At 42.4% G+C, this 21,244-nt stretch overlaps 1 protein-coding gene across 1 annotated transcript in view; it reads left to right on the forward strand.

Annotated features, from left to right (window-relative positions):
- Nucleotides 1-327: 327 nt before the first annotated feature.
- The window catches only part of LOC310778401 (ly6/PLAUR domain-containing protein 1-like), a 48,326-nt gene continuing 27,409 nt past the window's right edge, over nucleotides 328-21,244 (forward strand). Inside the window, exons 1-2 of the mRNA XM_083638823.1 lie at nucleotides 328-429; nucleotides 2,254-2,388. Coding sequence (XP_083494949.1) covers nucleotides 381-429; nucleotides 2,254-2,388 — 184 coding nt within the window. The 5' untranslated portion in view covers nucleotides 328-380. The remainder of the gene's footprint in view (nucleotides 430-2,253; nucleotides 2,389-21,244) is intronic.

The following is a 21,244-nucleotide window of genomic DNA, read 5'->3' on the forward strand; positions in this document are numbered from 1 at the left end:
ACTTCAAATGAACTAGGCCAACCCATACATATATATATATATACATATACATACACACAATCATTGATTAAAACTGTTGATATTAGACCAAACACTACGCCCTCCACGTAGGCTACCCCCCCCCCCCCCCCCCCCCCCCCTCCACATGAGAGGCAGGCTACGCTTGTATGCTCTTGCTCTCTCTCCCCCCCTCTCTCTCAGTGCGTGCGTGCGTGCGTGCGTGCGTGTGTGTGTGTGTGTGTGTGTGTGTGTGTGGAGGAGAGAGTTGAAGCGTCGCAGGAGATGCTGGCTCCAGCACGATGCCAGCCTCACAGCCTGCAAGCAGCTCTTCCCCTCTGGACATCATTCATGTTTGTTTCCAGCGCGACACTAAGCAGACCATGCGGATGTTTACTGTCACTACTTTGCTCTCGTTCTTCCTCAACTCAGGTAGGTTACACTCGTGTTTTTTTTCTTCTCCAATTAAGCCTACAACTACAACTTTGGATTTAAACAGACCCGTCAATTCCCTACAAGTACATGTAGGCTACAGTAGCCTACTACGTCGTCTAGCATCTGCCACCAAAACTTCCCCAGCGTATTTCGGACAGAAGCCGCTGACGACTGATGATGACCAGATGCAGAGATCAGAGGACGCGCATAGTTTAGAGAGGGAGGCTTTTGGTCCTGGACGCTCCCCTGACCCCTCATGTCATGAGATTTCTTGCATGCAAGTTATGATGTTTGCCCTTAATTGTGCTCAGAAACTGAAATTTTGGACCCCGTATAGCGTGCCACACCTTGTCAACCCCAATTCACGCCCAGGTGAGATTCTCCGAAATGTTCCCATGGCGCTGCCTAGTGCCTCCTGTCTGAAATGATCCGGTGAAGTTTGGATAGAAGCAGCTGATCAGCCAGAGGCAGCAGAGCCACAATTGTGATCAATGCAATAAAGTACAGCGTTGGATAAAAGTGGCCTTTTTATCCTGTCTACCTGTAGCCTACCACCTGCATTCATTTCACCTATTCGCATTTATGTTTGCGCAGCATTCATCGCATGGAAGTGAAACGGAGACATCTTATGGATTTGGAGCCTGACGCTGGACCTACAGTATTTTCTGTTGTTTTTTCTCCAGGATTTTTTACTTGGCTAATAAATATAGGTTATTCTAATTAACTTGGTCGGTCTCTAACAGGGTAGCATAGCTAATTGTTGAAGGTGACAAAATGATAATGCAACAAATACAATGCATGTTCAGCATTGTGTCAATATTTGATAAGAAGTCTCTTAAAGGGTAGCCTACCTGTCAGGATGAATTTTGATAATACAGTAGCTTGATCAATCTTCCATATTAATGTATCACAGTTCAAATAATGAATAGGCTGCTATGCTATGATTTGGCAGTATTAAGAGGGTTAGCGATGTAACAATAGACAAGAACCTTAAGCAAAAATATTGATGGTCCACATTCAATATACATGTACATGTTATTTTTGATTAATTGATTGACAACCTAAGGAGATTTCCAACATTTCATGAAAACCGTTTCCACTTCTGAATAAATTAATAATCTGAAAGAAAATGAAAAATGCTAGCCCACTATAATCCATTCAGTTTTACAATCTGTCTGTCTGTGGTGTGAAACTGTGGAATAAATTACCTGACGAGATCAAAGAAAGTAAAAATCTTGTGCAATTCAAAAAAAAGTATAGAAACATTATTCTGGAGAAGTATAGACGTGATGGTACATAATCAGGACTTATGGGTCACTTGTATTTCCTGTAGTAAGTTTGGTATTAGCTATGTATGTGTAATTATATGTGGTAGGTAGCCTATGTGTGTATAGGCATGTATGAATAATTAGGAGCATGTGCTATTTGTGTGTGTAAACCAATGCATGTATGTATCCATGTGTATGCATATGTACTGCATATGTTTACATATAACGCAAAGGAAAAAGGGTAAGGGCATTTTATAAGCTAGCTAGCTTCAGCCCTAAAACCCTTTCGGTCAGCCTTATGTATCTTTTGTTTTCTTCTGTTTTTTTTTCTTCCTATTCTGTGAATATTCTTTGCTTTCTGATCGAAATAAACTAACTAACTAACTAACTAACTAACAATACCAAAAATTGGTAATAATGTGCAATAAGTACTGAAGCGTGCGCGCGTGCGCGTGTGCGTGTGTGTGTGCGTGTGTGTGTGTGTGTGTGTGTGTGTGTGTGCGCGTGTGTGTGTGCGTGTGCGTGTGTGTGTGTGTGTGTGTGTGTGTTGCAGGACTGGCTCTGCAGATCCAGTGCTACCAGTGTGAGGAGATGACCCACAACGACTGCTCCACCCCAGAGTTTATTGTCAACTGCACCGTCAACGTGCAGGACATGTGCCAGAAGGAGGTGCTGGTGAAGGAGGACGGTAAGTGTTGAGTTCATCTCAAATCCTCATCATCTCTGTGATAACTTGGAAACAAACCCTGCTGCCACTGTGGGAGATGTGGGAAGCAGTGGAAATAAAACTCTAAAGGCGAGTAGGCATGGTGTTTCACCCATTAGTCAGTCAGTCAGTCAGTCAGTGAGTCAGTCAGTCTGTCTGTCGGTCTGTCGGTCTGTCTGTCTGTCTGTCTGTCGGTATGTCTGTCTGTCTGTCTGTCTGTCTGTGTCTGTCTGTCTGTCTGTCTGTCTGTCTGTCTGTCTGTCAGCAGGATATCTAAAAAATGTGTGAACTGATTTCAGTGAAATTTGGTGGACAGTCTGGCCTTGAGCCAAGGATAAAATTATTCAATTTTGATGATCCTGATCTTGGATTTCTGTCATTAGATATGTTACACCTTTTCTTTAGCCATAATGAAGCTAACAGAGATAGAGATTTGATTACAAATCCTAAGGCTATTTGCAGGGCCAATAAATCAATTTACAGTAGGCTACATTGAAATGTAAGTGATAATGATTTTGGGGAAAAGAACAAGTTGGGGAACAGTTTAGCGTTGGCAAAGGTTGGCACATGGCGAGTGCCTTGGTGTTGTCGGGACATTGTCGGGAAAGCCATGTGTATGTTATGAATTGTACAAGCAACTATTGATGAAGATGTCTTTCTAACACAAGAGGATGGTTGGAAAAGATACAAAAGGAACAGACTGTATCACTCGCACGTATAATGGTTTGTCCCTTTAATTTGAAACAGAAAAGAAAGAAAGCTTTTAAATCGTACATGGGCAACATACGGCCCGGGCGGGCGCCCCCTGTGTGGCCCGCGATGGAATTGCAAAAAAAAAAAAGTACACTTGAAAGCAACATGCAATATACCCGCTGAATAAGTGTCCAAATGTTCATGTCATTCTGGGCAATACTCTTCTGTTATAGCATTTCAGTCTGGAATATGGAATATCTTTCAATAATATTTATGACTAAAAGGCTAAAAGTAATCTCATGAGTAACAAATGACTGTTCTACATTGAAGTAGAAATTTTAATAATTAACTTGTTGGTTTTGGATTTATTTAGCTTCAAGAGTGCATTTTTGTTCTTGTGTGACCCTCAACACAGGCTTTGAGAATCCCGGGCCACTTACTGATACTTATGCTTAAATTAACCCACTCATATTCTGGTTTATTTCAAGAAAAACATTTCGGCTAGTGGAAATTCTAATTGGCTGGTAACTTTAAAATCTAGCAGCCATATTGGCAGGTGGTGAAAAAAGTTAATTTCAAGCCCTGAAGGGAGAGCAGGTGGTGACATAGGAGTGAGTGAGGAAAAGGATCAAATATTGGTGGTTAAGACTGAATAATGACATCACAATTGTTAATTTAAAATTAGGTATTCCTCTAAACCTGGCTTCAAATGCCCCAAATTTTTCACGCTGGCGCCGTTCAGCCCTCAGCAAAATCTGGTAGCGAGGAATTTTTTTTGTGGCCCTCTCTATCATCAAAGTTGCCCATCCATGGGTTACGGCATGACAATATTTGTTCGGCCCCCGGCAACAATCTGGGTTTCTCATGTGGCCCCCCATGAAAAATAGTTGCCCACCCCTGTTTTAAATGCTCACTATCACACAGAACCCCAGCCCAGTTACCAGCTGATCTGAGACCAGGCCTCACAGACGGGTTTTGTTTTGGCCCTTGGCTGTAGCAGAACTATCAGAGGATGAAAGTCTTGGTTACAGTATAGAAGTCCAGACTATAAATGATTTAATTTAGATTTGAATTGAAAGTGTTTCTGCTCATGCTCTGCATACTGCACGTGGGTACATGTTGTAGACTAGAGTATCCTTTGTATCTTCAGGCTTTTCTAACAGCCTCAGCTCTCGGACATTTTATTATGGTGACTCAGGTAACTGCACCGTTCAGATAATAATAGACTTCCAAATGTTCTCTGCAGCCCATTTGTTCAGGGCTGTGACCTTCAGTCTCAAAGGAAACACTTCCCAGCCTAAGGCCACTCTACAATCTGCAGACGGTCTGAAAAACAACTTCTTACTCTCTCAGCATAAAAATAATGTTGCAAATTTCTCCAGTGTCAAGCAGCTATCACTATGTCGTCTAGCATAGGAACCTTATAATCCACCTGTGGGAGTGTTGTTGTAGTTGCTGTTCTTCCTGGCCATCAGTATATCTTTGCAAGGACAGAGCCAAAACAAAAACCTACCCAGAATACAGCCCACAACAGAATTATGTTGTGGATTATAGTGTCTAGAAGACGATTTTGGACAGGTTACAAGGCTCTATAACTACTATGGCTTGTATAGAAATGTAGTATTGTATACCGTTTATCAAGGGGTGAGAACCAGAGGAGCATACAGTAAGGGTAAAGCCCAATTTATGCTTGGTCTGTCGACACTTTTGAAACCGTCGCCGACAGAAATGAGGGCTTGAGTCGTCATTTTCAAGTGTCGGCGAGAGGTGTCTGTTACCTAGTGAAATTTCTAGTGTCGCTGACTACGTCACATAGTGTTGCGCAAGTGTGATTGGCTATACGGCACACGCTTGCCTTCCTTGTTTTGGTTTTCGCTGAAATTAAATGAATGAACATGTCCCCGGCCGCTATTTTTATCAGCATGTGCTTGATGTATGACTTCCTGAAAATCACAAAGAACACCGTGAGTGACAATTTCCCAGAGAGGTGAGTTTTGTGGTTGTGTGTCGTTATTATATTATGCGGCTGCAGCCAAGGGCTACGTTACATCTAGCCTCCGACGTGCTTTCACTGACAGCATTCCCTCTCTTGGCTGTCTGCACTAGTTCTCTGTCTATAGCGTTCGACTGTCACGTGACCGTTGAGCTGAGGAGAGAAGCATAAATGCAGCAACATGAGCAACACTTTCTTTTTCGTCTGCGACCATGGGCTGAGCGACACTTTCTAATAAGTATAAATTAAGCTTAAGTGACAACTTCACAGGAGAGCCAGAACAAAGAGTATATAAATAGTACATAGCCTATATATACAGCTCACCTTGCTCTATCCTCTTGCATGTTTCAGAAAACCCGAATCATATTGCATCAAATATATCTGATCAGATATAAATACTGTCTGCCATTAACCAGTATATCTACTGGTGTAGGCTATCACAAAATTAGCCATAACTCCACAGCAGTTTGTCTAGTTTGTCATCAAGAACCTGCAGCACCCACAGGTATGTATTCATGCCTGAAAAGGGGTTTCAAAGTCCACCAACAGGCGGTGTTACCATTGGTGTTACAAATGGCACAGATTAGTATCTTTGCAGGTTGGATTTCCTCAGATGTGGTTTGCATGTTCTGGAGCCAGCCACGTTCTGAAGGTTGCTTTTGTTTTGTGCATGTGGGTACGAGGACTTATAACCAATGTCCATGTGGGTTAGGGCCGGGGATACCATTCTAAAATGTCTGTACACATCTTATAACCAATATCCATGTGGGTTAGGGCCGGGGATACCATTCTAAAATGTCTGTACACATCTTATAACCAATATCCATGTGGGTTAGGGCCGGGGATACCATTCTAAAATGTCTGTACACATCTTATAACCAATGTCCATGTGGGTTAGGGCCGGGGATACCATTCTAATATGTCTGTACACATCTTATAACCAATATCCATGTGGGTTAGGGCCGGGGATACCATTCTAAAATGTCTGTACACATCTTATAACCAATGTCCATGTGGGTTAGGGCCGGGGATACCATTCTAATATGTCTGTACACATCTTATAACCAATATCCATGTGGGTTAGGGCCGGGGATACCATTCTAATATGTCTGTACACATCTTATAACCAATATCCATGTGGGTTAGGGCCGGGGATACCATTCTAAAATGTCTGTACACATCTTATAACCAATATCCATGTGGGTTAGGGCCGGGGATACCATTCTAAAATGTCTATACACATCTTATAACCAATGTCCATGTGGGTTAGGGCTGGTGATACCATTCTAAAATGTCTATACACATCTTATAACCAATGTCCATGTGGGTTAGGGCCGGGGATACCATTCTAAAATGTCTATACACATCTTATAACCAATGTCCATGTGGGTTAGGGCCGGGGATACCATTCTAAAATGTCTATACACATCTTATAACCAATGTCCATGTGGGTTAGGGCCGGGGATACCATTCTAATATGTCTGTACACATCTTATAACCAATGTCCATGTGGGTTAGGGCCGGGGATACCATTCTAATATGTCTGTACACATCTTATAACCAATATCCATGTGGGTTAGGGCCGGTGATACCATTCTAAAATGTCTATACACATCTTATAACCAATGTCCATGTGGGTTAGGGCCGGTGATACCATTCTAATATGTCTGTACACATCTTATAACCAATGTCCATGTGGGTTAGGGCCGGGGATACCATTCTAATATGTCTGTACACATCTTATAACCAATATCCATGTGGGTTAGGGCCGGTGATACCATTCTAAAATGTCTATACACATCTTATAACCAATGTCCATGTGGGTTAGGGCCGGGGATACCATTCTAATATGTCTGTACACATCTTATAACCAATGTCCATGTGGGTTAGGGCCGGTGATACCATTCTAAAATGTCTGTACACATCTTATAACCAATGTCCATGTGGGTTAGGGCCGGGGATACCATTCTAAAATGTCTATACACATCTTATAACCAATGTCCATGTGGGTTAGGGCCGGTGATACCATTCTAAAATGTCTATACACATCTTATAACCAATGTCCATGTGGGTTAGGGCCGGGGATACCATTCTAATATGTCTGTACACATCTTATAACCAATGTCCATGTGGGTTAGGGCCGGGGATACCATTCTAATATGTCTGTACACATCTTATAACCAATGTCCATGTGGGTTAGGGCCGGTGATACCATTCTAAAATGTCTGTACACATTTGAACCTCTCTTCTGACCATGTCCACTGGCTTTGATGCATGAGTTATACAGTACACAGCCGTGTGTGTGTGTGTGTGTGTGTGTGTGTGTGTGTGTGTGTGTGACACACAAAGTAACACAATTATAACCGAAAGGTTAGCACAAAACTATAATAGTAACGATAATAACAATAATATAAACTATAATGTTAGCCTGTTATAATACAGAGATATGTAAACATTTCGGTCTTGCAAACAAATATGTACATAGGCTAGGTGACAAAGTTTAAAAGTTTAAAAATAGGATAAAAGGAGTTGAAGATATCTGTACAGTATGTGTCTATGTACAAGATGTGCAGAGGGCGGACCCTAAGCTTTAGAGTGGTTGTGTCCCATTTATCCTTTTCCTGTCACAACAGCTTACAAACCTTGCTGCTGTGTTAGCGCACTGTTGTAATTCGGCCAGCAGATATGGAAGTTTTTTGGTATCACTCGTGGTCTCAAAGTCCTTATGAGTGTTTGTTATCTGTGGGAAGTACGTGTCTCTGATGTCCTGGTACAGATTGCAGGAGGTTAGAAAGTGCAACTCAGTTTCCACTTCCTGTTGGGTGCAGTGGGTGCCAGACAATTGTCCTTAATTGTCGTTATTGTGCACAGAGGGAAACAATCTTCCACTGTTTCATGGATTGTTCTAGGCTGGTGTCGCTGTTCCTCCTGCTAGAAAGAATCTTCAGGTCTTTTGAAGAGGTTTTTTCTAAACAGATGTTTATATTGGGTTACAAATACACCCAAAGAAAGAGAAGCAAATGTCAGCTCTATAACTTTGTTTTAGGTAGAGCAAAAGCGCTGGTGTATCTCAGTAGGAGGAACAAGGTAGAACAATCAATGGACCATGATGCTGTATGTCTGTTTATTAAGATGGTAAAGGCCAGATTGAAAATAGATTTTAATTATTATAAAGCAATGTCTGGGGGTACAGAGGAGTGCTGTGCTCTGTTGATGAAGATGTGCTAGTATTGGGAGCTGAGCTGAGCTCTTAATTAAAGTGTTGTTAAAGGGCCCATATTTTGCTAATATAATGTATTAATATTTTATTGTTGGCCTCCAGTAGAGTAACTTATTGCATCATTCATAGTTGAAAAAACTCAGTTTATCTTGTACTGGCTCTCACTGCCCCCTTCAGTTCAGCCTCTGTATGAAACGCTCTGTTTTAGGTCCTGTGCTTGAACCCCCACCCTCTGGAAAATACTCCAGGAGAGCAGCGCGAGGAATTTTTGTGTTTGGCCGCGGAACGTGATGCCCTGCTCGGCCAGCCGCCGAAGGAAATGTCCCGGCACAGCCCGGGCCGAGCGGAGCTAGGGGATAGATAGCTAGGGGGATGTTGATATATCAATTGATAGCCTTGCTTGTTACGCCCAAGTCACGTTTGTTATCGATGGTCAGATTCGTTTTGACAATCCCTTGCTCGTTTATATAATTGTTTTACAGCTCCCCGCCCTTCACACTCAAGCCACAACACAACAGCTAATGTAGCTAGTTAGCTAACTTCCCAAATGCTTGTGACTATAGTGTGCCTCTCCTAGCAAAGGCTACACGGACCAAACCAAAATGAGGACTTGGAGAAGTCAGCAAGTTGGACTAACGTTACAAGTTCTGAAAATGTGTGCCTTCGTCATTCATCGGTTGTTCATGTCTATGAAAGACAGCTGTGCTGCTAGGCTAATAACAAGTGCTAACGTTACCCAGCCGGCGGTAAGTAACGTTAGCACTTCCTAGCTGCTAGGTACAACCGATGCTGGAATGAGACACATATTTTCAGAACTTACCACTTCAGTCCTACATCCTGGCTCACTTCGACGAGTGGAAATTAGCAGCGCTACTGTCGTGTCGGTCGGCAGTGTACTGGAGAAATGTCAACACAGGGAAGGGTGGGGGCAAGGGCGTGCACGCTGTTGCCAGGGTAACAAGTCCTACCTGACGTCACCAAAACTATGGTTCTCGCACAAAAAAGCATAAATCCATGGCATCTCATCTACGAGAGTTCATGGGCGGGAGGGGGGTTCATGGGGGGTAACATTAAAACACTTTCACATATTTATTTGAAGCTTAGCCCATGTTTAATATGACCATCCAAGATTGTAACAACATATATATGATACAAAATTAAGAAATGCATAATAGGGCCCCTTTAAAATTCAAATCTCTCTCTCTCTCTCTCTCTCTCTCTCTCTCTCTCTCTCTCTCTCTCTCTCTCTCTCTCTCTCTCTCTCTCTCTCTCTCTCTCTCTCTCTCTCTCTCTCTCTCTCTCTCTCTCCTCTCTCTCTCTCTCTTCTCTCTCTCTCTCTCTCTCTCTCTCTCTCCCTCCAGATGAGTAAAAGCAATAAGCTCCTGTCTTTGAATGCATCATGACATGTGGGGCCCAAACCAAATCCAAAGGGCAGGAACAGCGTTCTATAAAGTCGACAGTTCTAATAAGAAAATTTCTGCATGAATGCTCATGTACATCCGTGCCTTTATCCCCCTGCATTATCATTACTGCTCCTCTCCATAAAAAGGAGGGCTTGGAAAGCCAACTGACCGTGCTTATACCGCTGTTTGAAACGTAATAGATATACATTCACAGCACTGCCACCTCAGTGGTTTGGGCTCAAGTGATAAGAATATAAAAATCAGCTCGGCTGTTTGATTCTTTCTAAGTATACTTGTCCTTTGATTACCTCTGTAAGCCTGTGATTGGCATGCTGTAGATGTAGAAGATATAGAAACAGTGAAGTACGTCCTAATTTGGGCTGTTTCCTTTCCCCCAGCTGAGGGATTAGTCCCACCACATCCTGAGGGTTTACACAGTCCATCTGCTGCCTTGATTTCACAAGGCTCCCTAGCTGGGAAAGTGGCTGGCTGGCAGAACACTGAAGTGGGCGCATCGCACAAGACAGCACATCCTCTGTTAAACGCACGCACACACACACCTACACACACACACACACACACACACACACACACACACACACACACACACACACACACACACACACACACACACACACACACACACACACACACACACACACACACTCCATTCAAATGAAGGCTATTATTCTGCATGGCACTGAGGGACGGACCTGACCTCCCATCAGAACCCATCTTCTATGACTATCATGATTATTATTCCCCTCTCATTGTGTTCTGACAAGTGACGGTTGTGGTTTTGCTGAAGAGCACTCTTCCCTCACCATCCTCCAAGGGGAGATGATTGCCTTGTTTCAGCAGGCCGGCTTTCATTTGAATGTCAGGTGGGGAGAGTGTGTTTTATGAGTGTGTGTGCGTGCGTGCGCACGCGCGTGTGCATGTGTGTGTTGTGTCAGTGGACAAGTGATGGGCCTGAGGTACTGAGAGCTGCCTCAGATGCTCTGTCCTTAGGGATGTGGGATTGGCCACCCTTCGTTTTCTCAGAAGCCATTTCCAAGAGACAGTAAATAATTGAATGTAATCACGCACGCACACGTGTGCGCACACACACACACACACACACACACACACACACACACACACGCATGCACTCATGTACACTACACACGTACACTACACACACATACCACATACACACTACACAGACACGCACACATGCACACACACACACACACGCACACACACACACACACACACACACACACACACACACACACACACACACACACACACACACACAGTTTTCAAGTTTTAACCCTATGGGTACGTGATACTCTCTATCTCTCCCAGAATGACCTCCTGGACCCTCTGCAGTCCGGTTTCAAGGCCTCTCACTCTACTGAGACAGCTCTTCTTGCAGTCACATAGGCCCTTCACACTGCTAGGGCCTCATCCCTCTCCTCTGTCCTTGTCCTCCAAATCCTTCTTTCCACTCTGTCTTTCTCTCTCTAAAAAAAAAAAAAAATTACTTAACTTTACCACTATTCCTTCAGATGTTGTAGTTGTCATAGACTGTGTTGCATAGTTGATCGCTCTATTGCTGACAAAAATGTGTTATTGTACTGTAAGTCGCTTTGGATAAAAGCATCTGCCAAATGACGTAATGTAATGTAATGTAATGTAATGTAATGTAATGTGAATCATTTACATTATACATGTACGTATGTGGCGAGCCAGGAAAAGCCGTGTCTGTGCTGGAGGACCGAAATGTCCATATTTAACATTTTTGTTTCAGGAAATGTAAAATATGAATATTTCCATGGATTCTTTAAATGTACACTGCCAACATTTTATCCTGGCGATTTGGTTGCCATTGGATAAACAGAAAAGTAGCATGGTGGTCAAGCTGAAAGCAAGGCTGTTTTTCTGATATAGACATTTTAGAGATACACGTTTTTCACCCAACAGCAATGACATCATGACAGCATCCCAACGATTTCTGTCGTCATCAACAACTTGAAAGCATTGAGTAACGTCATACTTCATGCTTGGTAGCAATGGATTCCTTGCGTCTTCTAGTTTCATATGATCTCAGCACCTTCACTCTAGCTTTGAAAATGACCCCGGTACAGCCTCTGAAAGACAGTCATATCAGCCGTGGACAAAAAGGCCACTTGAACATCAAAGAGCAAAGGGGCAGGTGCTTGAGCCCCCTTTCCTCTGCACGTGCCTGGTGCCTCAGTCCCTCCTGTGGTTTCTCTGAAGATGTTTATCATCACACCGTATTCTGAGAGGCAGCATGCTAAGTGGTGACAAGACAAATAAGCATAATGACTCCCCTCAGATTGTTCTGAAAGGCCGTCTGAATATCAAGCAATCTCAGTGAATGTGGCACAGCGCCACACTTTGCAGGTGATGATTGGATATTACAGATATGATGAGGGAGGAAAATGAGTTTGGATGAAACGTTTCAAAGATTTCCCCCAGCTTCAATCCACTGTATCTCATGTGTAAACCGTGTCTCTGTTGGTTGCATTGAGGCCAATGCAAAAATGCCCCCCAAAAAACTGCAAAACTGCACTTCCTCGAATGGCCACTTGAGGCTACACATTGTAATGTAATACATACATTACTACTAGGCAGGCTACAGAAACAGTTCTTATTCTTCCCCATTTATTTTAATTAGCCTACCTCATGCGCTCTCAATTGGCCATGTTGCAGTAGTAGGCTAAACGTAGTAGTGCAGCAGGTGCGCACACGGCTTGCAGATACGGCCAGACTCGCTGTCTGATTTCTTTTAATTACCTCATGCGCACTCAATTGTTCACAGCCTACTCACGTTGCAGTAAAGTTGACAAATAGATCACAGTCGAGTCCACAACAGAAAATCTGCGGTGGCATTATATGGACACTTCAAATAATAATTACAGCGAATAATCCTTCCAAAATGTTTGTTTTAGCTACCTCATTGAAGCGTTTCTTTACTCCATGTAGGCTATAGAGTGCAGCAGGAGTCTGTCTGATTGTCTGTACCTACATGTGAGAGAGAGTTAACGTCTTTAAGGTTAATTACTCTGCGTGTTTCATTGCTCTAAATTATTTAATAATGTTGCTTTGTCACGTTCTGAGCCTGCCCCGCCCGCACCCGCGATATTTTCATAATTTGCCAACCCAGCCCGCCTGCGGGGCGGCCCAGCCCGCGGGACCCGGCGGGTTCTGGGTGACCCGCGCATCACTACTGCCTAGTGCCTACCTCTACCTGCTACCTCCATTCGAAACACTGCGCGGTCACGCCATCCGCACTTTGGGGAAGCGTAGTCGGTCGCGCTATCTGAAGACCATGGATTAATTGAAGAAAGACCGACATGAAAGCAGCAGCGCAACTCATCCAGAGCAGGCCTGTTGTCGCGCAGGCAGCATGTGAGTGTCTGTGTGTGTGTGTGTGTGTGTGTGTGTGTGTGTGTGAGAGAGAGAGAGAGAGAGGGGGGAGAGAGACAGAGTTATTAGCTACTGCACACCTTGGAAGCTCCGCTGTGCTCCTCCTAGTCCGGAGACATATTACATTAAATTGGCCGTTGCGGGCTGCTGGGTTGGGCTGGGTTCGGAATTTTCAGATATTTTAACGGGGCGGGCGGGGCGGGCTGGCTCCAATGACGGGTTGGGTTGGGGCGGGCCTTAAAAAAACCTGACCCGCGCATCACTACTACTTACCCTATTGCACAGACGTGTAATTTTTTCTTGTCATTCCAAATTTAATCACATTGTTGCTCTGATTAAGTAGAAGTACAGTTATTTGTGTAAAAAAAAGACTGGTAAAGCAGAAGTACTGATTCAACTTAATTACTCAAGTAAAAGGAAAAAAGTACAGGCTCTGAAATGTACTCAAGTATAAAAGTAAAAGGTTTTCTGTGCAAGGCGAATAGAAACTCACGTCATATTAATATAATTCAAATACTATTCAACTTAAAAGGTCCCTTCAAAACATATTTTAAGATGCATAAAGACTATACTTTAATCTTCTAGTCTAAATCACTATCACCCACTAGCTCAGAGAGTTGGGTTGCTGTCTAGCGGTTTGGAGCTTGTGGGTTTGAGCCTCAGTGACTTTTGAGGTTGTGGGTTCGATCCTCAGTCAGTTTTGAATGTCGACAGCCAAAGGAAAGAATCATTTAAAGCCTTGAGAAAACCTCATTCAATGAGTCTGACTTGGTGGCACAGAGACTAGGCTAGCTGTCTGGCAATATTGAGACCTCACCTACTTTTGCGGTCGTGGGTTCGAGCCTCAGTCAGTTTTGAATGGTGACAGGCAGAGGGAAGAGACAAGAGTGCCTGGAGAAGAGGTGTGAGTGTGAAGGGCAGCTGGTGGTGTGACGGAATAATACACACAGAGACACCGGGGCCAGAGGTTGTGGGTTTGATTCCTGTTCCGCTGCCACTACCTGGCGCTAAGGGGGGGGGCTGTTCTCCCCCCTGACCTAGGCATAAAAATAACTTTTTGAAAAACTGCTCTAGACTCAGTATATGACATGTCTGGATCTCTTTGCAGTCTGTCCACAGTCAGTGTCCATTTCTGTGGATCTGTAGGAGGCGCTGTGTCGCTCTGTGTACAGTATCTGCCTGTAGGAGGCATTGAGATATAATATGAATGGAGGGAGTGTCCCTATCTCCTCCCTGTATGTTCTTTTGAAGCCAAAATCCGGCCAGATCACTGAACCAGAGTCTGCGCAGTAGCGCCCTTGATTGAGAACCTCTGAGAGCTCCATGCCCCTCTGAACTTTCTTATGTAGAGCTGCTGTTTCTAGAATGCGCACAGTGCGTTGGGTATTTATATACAGTCTAGCTCTGTAAATATAACACTTTAAGTTGTAATATTTTTTGTCTCGCCAAAAGTAACCAGGAGGAGTCCCACTATGAGATCAGTTTATCAAAATGACGCCTGTACGAAAATCTGATTTTGGTTGTCGGAGATTTTAGACCTCCGGGCTGCTGACTGCTGCTGAGTGCTCTCAGCGCTCTCAGCCCGGGCCGGAAGTGGAGGCAGGCCTCACTCACCCTCAGCCTCACTGGGGGGATTGCTGTGTTGACTAAGCTAGCCTAATGTTTCCGTGGCATTTTGATTAACTTTATGATTACATTTCTTTTGGCGCAAATGTTGGTTTAACATATCTAACCGTGAGGCTACGTTAAGGTGACCAGATTTCTCAAATGAAAATCGGGGACATTTTCTGGTCCGCTAGGGGGGCCCAGGGGGGACTGTGCCCCCCCGGCTTTTAGAAAATTGCGTACATTTTACAGTAAAATGCATAAATCTGGTGCACTTTGAGAGCAAAAGTAAGGCTAGATCTATGAAGAACTTTGTGATTTTGAAACAATTGAAAAAGAAGCAGTTTACAATGGTTACTACGGTAGTTATCTGGCACAATTTACCACAAATTAGACAGCCTAGGTAATTCATGGGAAATAGGCTACTGGTGTATTGTGTAGAGTGGCAGGAAGAGAGGGACAACTTCTCTCTTTGACCTCACCAACTGGTGGATAATTTATTTACACAAAACAAAAACATTACAGTAGTGATTTATTACCTCAGTAAACACTTTCCTTGAGTTTAGGGTGTCGCTCACCAGTTTCAAGTATTCAATGGCCACATGACCATATTAACTGCAAATTTAATATTAAATGCTGACAAAATAATTTAAAAAATCATGTTAATACTAAAAGGCAATTTTAATGATTAAAATTGTAATCTAGAGATAAATATGACCTATTGTGTTTAATTTAAACCAGGGGTTATCAAAGTTTTGATGGCTGAAGGCCAATTTAGGGAACAGTAGGCTAATGACTAGATAACAATGATCCATCGCCAATCATGTTAAAAATTGTAATTTTTTTCAATGGAGTTTGGTGTACATAAAAACGTTACTGACTTCTCTGCAAAAATGTTTTGAGTTAGTTACTGCACTTACTTACCAGATAGTTTTACTGTACTTTTAACTATTCAAAACAACTGGGATGGATAACCCGCTGAATGGGGTCCGGTAAACAAGGACGGTAGCAAAAGCAGCAAGCAGACTCCGCCTCTCGTTCGCCACCTCTGGGGCTTCAGTTGCGTGCGGCTGGGTCCTGGGAAAACCACGGCACGGGCAGAGGGAGGACATCTACTCTCTCTGTGATCTACTCTGTCACACACAGGCAGCACTTTGCACAACGTGCACAATGACAGGCTTTTGTGGTGCCGTAAATGCTCTGTTATCGAAGTTTCTTGCAGTATTATTATTTGACTTTGTGGCCAAAATCGGGGACATTTTCGGGGACAGCTCCAGCCGGGGACAGAGCACCGAAATCGGGGACTGTCCCCGAAAATCGGGGACGTCTGGTCACCCTAGGCTACGTTGTTGTACCCCCCCGGTACAGTGTGGGCAGCCCAACCTAACGTTAGCGTGCGTGAGCCAGGCTGCCTGGTCTATTGCCTGGTATATCGTTACTAAGAGAGGAGCTTGTGAAGAACGAACATCCCCACAGTCAAAAGCATTTCCCCCAGATATGCATATAAAAACGTTTGTTGCTTTAATAGCCTACAAAAAATAAAACGTCTGTTTGTATGTCATGCTAACCCGTTAGCGATGAGCTAATGGTGGTTGTGTACTACTAGGCCGCCCTCATCTCATCTTATACCCGGGACGGGAGTTAACGTTATAAAACACATTTCCTGTCAGTTGGACAACCTTGTCAGTTCTGAAAATATGTGTCTATTATTGTGTTATTCCAGCTATCGTTATCGGTTGTTAACACATTGAGTGCCAGCCATTTTTTCAATCCTGTAGGTAAGTTGTGCCAGGGTTTTTTTTGAGGATTCTGGCTCATTTTACAACAGCCGAGGATTCTTTTCTGTTAAGACTTCGTGAACACCAATCATCTAAAAATAACTAATAGAATGTGTGCTTTCTCTGTCTAAAAGAGTTAGTTTGCAGAGTTAGTAGTTATGTAGATATTAGCCGTTGAGTACAGCATGGTCGAGTGTGTGTGTGTGCGCGCGCGCGCGCGCGTGTGTGTGTGTGTGTGTGTGTGTGTGTGTGTGTGTGTGTGGGATCGAGGGAGTTTTCGCCGAGCTGCTTCCTTGAAAATTACACTGTGGCTTTCTCCAGCGCGCTGGCTGGCTGCTCTGGCTGTGGCTGGCTGTGGCTTTCTCTGTCTTGGGAGAGAACTGTCGCCACTTAGTGGTCGGTAAAATAGATTATACACATTCTCTTCCTCCAATAGTGATAGAGAAGACGTAAAAGGGGTTGATTGATGTCCCACCGTCAAAAAAAAAAAATGTTTATGTAAGACGAGATAGCTCGTCTATGGCACTTAACCGTTGGATTATGTAAGACGAGATATCTCGGCTATGGCACTCAACGTGTTAAGTTATAGTAATATGAAAAACAGCCGACTAGCGCAAGCAGCTAATGCTAGCCTGCATTAAAACCATTGTGTAGCCTACTTATAACGTAGCTGGAGTAACTCATAAAACACATATTTTCTGAACTTACTTCAGTCCCCAACCAACGTTAATTCCTCGCGCACAAAACATTTGTTTTCATTCCTCAAAACAATGTTCTTTTTATTGGGGTCCATTGATGTCTGGTAGCCAGCACAGCCAACATGAGCCACCCGACTTCCCGGGAGCGTTAGATAACATGAAGCCGTGTGTGTTGTCTATGACGATAGATCTATGATGTGCAGAGCCTGTCCAGCCAATGACGGCTTGAGACTGGCTGCCACAGCTGTCAATCATCCATTTTTATCCCTTTTTATATGTCAAATAACTACTTAAAAACAAACTGATCAGAAAAATGACCACTTGCACAGGCATTAGCATGATAATGACTATCTAAAATGATACAAACCACCTTTGGAAAAAAATTATCTGACGTATACTGTGATTATTTTGGTTGTGATTTTCCCATCCACTAACATGGGGAGGCGGGCCTTGTGACCTAATACTGGATTCAGCCGTCAGGGGCGCGTGATTTCTAACCCCACATAGGATAAGCAATAACCACGCCCTGTGGCGCCGGGATTGGCCAGGAGCAACACTGGAGGGCACGCAGCCCAGCGATTTCATGAACCAACTGAATAGCTCTTGAGAACAGACAGCGATATTGAGAGCGGACATTGAAATGAATTATGGTCACCTACCTTCCTTAGCATAGTAATAATAATAATAAGCATAATAATTGTAATCTACACAATCTACACAATTACAAAAACATGCAATAATATAAACGGTGTTGTGTTCACGTTCATAGCTCATATAATGTATCATATCGTTAATTTCAAGCTCAATTCTTACCCAGAGAAAAGGTACAGCACTGAAAATGTAACAAGCAATAGTTTTTTAAACATCTTTATTTTAAAAGATGAAAAACCCCAGGTGCTTTAGTCCCAAGCTTCAATGCTCCTGGCCAATCCCGGCGCCACAGGGCGTGGTTATTGCTTATCCTATGTGGGGTTAGAAATCACGCGTCAGGGGCTTCACTAAACGGGAGGTGAAGTGGCATCCATCTTATATAGGTCGATGGTAGGAGGTGCTACGCTGGTGATGTTAAATAGAGGGCAGTGCTGTAATATGTCTCCTCCATCAGGAATCGAACCAACAGTCTACCTGTCAGACAAAGACAGTGACACAGCCGCTCAGCCGACTGAGCGATGAGCTGTTGGGAGTTGAGTTTCTGATTTCTACACTCTGTATTCACACTGACAATAACACAGAGCATAAAGAGTGAGACAGGTGAGATTTGTACCAGTGAGTTGAGCTAGAGTCAGGGACTGACTAGCCTCCTTCATCAGCTTATTTCTATCAGTGTTCAAACTACTGGTAATGATAAAGAAGGATCACTGCTGCAGCTTATAATGTCAGTACTTAACCTTATCACACAACATTCACATGTTTATCTGAGTGAGCTATAATCTACTTTCTCTCAAACTCTTATCATATTTAGTCAACCTCATCCTGATTTTATTTAGTCAAGTTTTCGTCGACTAAGTGTCTAAGTATTTTCATCTCATCTTAGTCAAAGAAAACCATAACTATTCATTAGAATTTCCGGTAACACTTTACAATAAGGGTACATTAATTAAGGGTTAATTAATGCTTAGTTAATGCTTAATAAGCATGAATTAACATGAATTAACAGGGTTAGTAAAGCTTAGTAAGCCTTAATTAACCCTTAATTAATGTGCATTAAGTAAGGGTTGGTTAATGCTTAATAAGCATTAATTAACACACCGTAATTAACATGACTAGTAGTGCTTAATAAGCATCCATTAACCCTTAATTAACGTTAATTTGAGGTTTGCTGGTTCCGTTTCTTCATGTGGCCCTAATTTATATGCATGTTCTATAAGCATTACTTAACTGTAATTAACCATATATTAATGCTGTTTGCGACCCTTATTGTAAAGTTGCAAACATATATCCCTTAAGTAACACTTAATAAAAGCTTGAGTGTGCCTAATAAGCATTACTTACCTGTAATAAACCATGTATTAATGCTCTTTGTGACCCTTATTGTAAAGTTGAAAACATGTATGCCTTAACTAACACTTCATTAATGCATTAATGTGCTGAATAAACATTACTTATCTGTAATTAACCATTTATTAATGCTCTTTGTGACCCTTATTGTAAAGTTGAAAACATGTATGCCTTAACTAACACTTCATTAATGCATTAATGTGCTGAATAAACATTACTTATCTGTAATTAACCATTTATTAATGCTCTTTGTGACCCTTATTGTAAAGTTGAAAACATGTATGCCTTAACTAACACTTCATTAACACATTAAAGTGCTGAAAAAACATTACTTATCTGTAATTAACCATTTACTAATGCTCTTTGTGACCCTTATTGTAAAGTTGAAAACATGTCTGCCTTAACTAACACTTCATTAACAGATTAAAGTGCTGAAAAAACATTACTTATCCGTAATTAAGCATTTATTAATGTTCTTTGTGACCCTTATTTTAAAGTTGAAAACATATATGCCTTAACTAACAGTTCATAAACTTATTAAAGTGCTGAAAAACATTACTTATCCGTAATTAACCATTTATTAATGCTCTGTGTGACCCTTATTGTAAAGTTGAAAACATCCCTTGAATAACAACAAGCGTAAGAGTGCTGATTAAGCATTACTTAACTGTAATAAACCATTTATTAATGTTCTTTGTGACACTTGTAAAGCTGAAAACATGTATGACTTAAGGAACATTTCATAAAAGCACAAGAGTGCTGAATAAGCATTACTTAACCGTAAATAACCATCTATTAATGCTCTTTAACAATAACAGCCCTCGGAGCAGAGCTTCCGCAATTCCGTTATGATGCGTTGTGATGTGAAAAGCGTCACAGCTGAACGTTTTGCCAGAGGATGAACTGGGAGCTCTCAGTCTGGAAAACATGTAGCAAAGGTAAACATTGCCCATCTGCTTATATCAACAAGCATTATAATGATACAAAGTGAGTTGATAATCGGTAAATTAATGCTCTTTGATGACTGTAGCATATGTACTGTAATTCTGAATAATAATAATAATAATAATAGAATATTAATATAAATGAGCATGGACAAGTACTAGATTTTCAGAATGACCAGAGCCCTTAAAAATGTATGACAGCAATGAAATTAGACAACACAGAGTTTTGGCTTTTAGCAAGATTATCTTAGTAAGAGTTAGATGAATTTAAAGCCTTTTGTTTGTAAACATGAATTCAGTACTTCAGCTTTTCACAGTTGACAATTTATAATTCCCCAAAAAGAATAAAGTGCGCCCACAAATAAAATATGTTGTCCCTTCAGTCCAAAAAATAAAATAAAAAATTGTTTGGGGCCAAAAGTCGATGGGTGTCTGTACGCGTCCCGATGAAGTTCATCCGCTGGACTGTGTGTGTAACGACCGCTCCAGTCGTACAGCAGGGTAGTCCTTGATGCTACTGCAGTGAATGTGTGGATTGCTCTTCTAGATGCTCAGTGGTGGCTCGCCATCCCAGTCGACTGGGAGATCTGTAGTCTCGCTGTATTCCCCTGGATCCTGGGATTCATCCTGGAAGTCCCCGTCTACAAAAATCTGACAAGGTCACACCATTTCTCTCAATTACTATTCTGTAATCAAATCAATTGGTACAGGCTACAATATTTATAAAATTTGTGTAATATCCCAGTAAACCAATAGTAATTCAATCTACAAGCTACAGTGTAGGGATGTTCATCAATAATCGATAATTGATAGTTGAGGAATGAATTCGATCATGTGGTATTTTTATCGATTTTTGTTTTTTGCGGACTAGGTTTGGGTGGAATTTGTTCCTCCTCGCCCCACTCCATTGCACAGCCGACTAATGTGAGGTGGAGCTTCATATAGCCTTTAGTTTAAAACAAAACTGTTTTAAACATGGGGAATTCACAACGGCATGCGCCGCGGACACAAACAAACGCACCCAGTGGTCTGTGGACCTCAGCGAGGCTGTTATAACTATGACATTTC

The sequence above is a fragment of the Poromitra crassiceps genome, assembly GCF_964638095.1.
Source record: "Poromitra crassiceps genome assembly, chromosome: 6".
NCBI classification, from domain to species: domain Eukaryota; kingdom Metazoa; phylum Chordata; class Actinopteri; order Beryciformes; family Melamphaidae; genus Poromitra; species Poromitra crassiceps.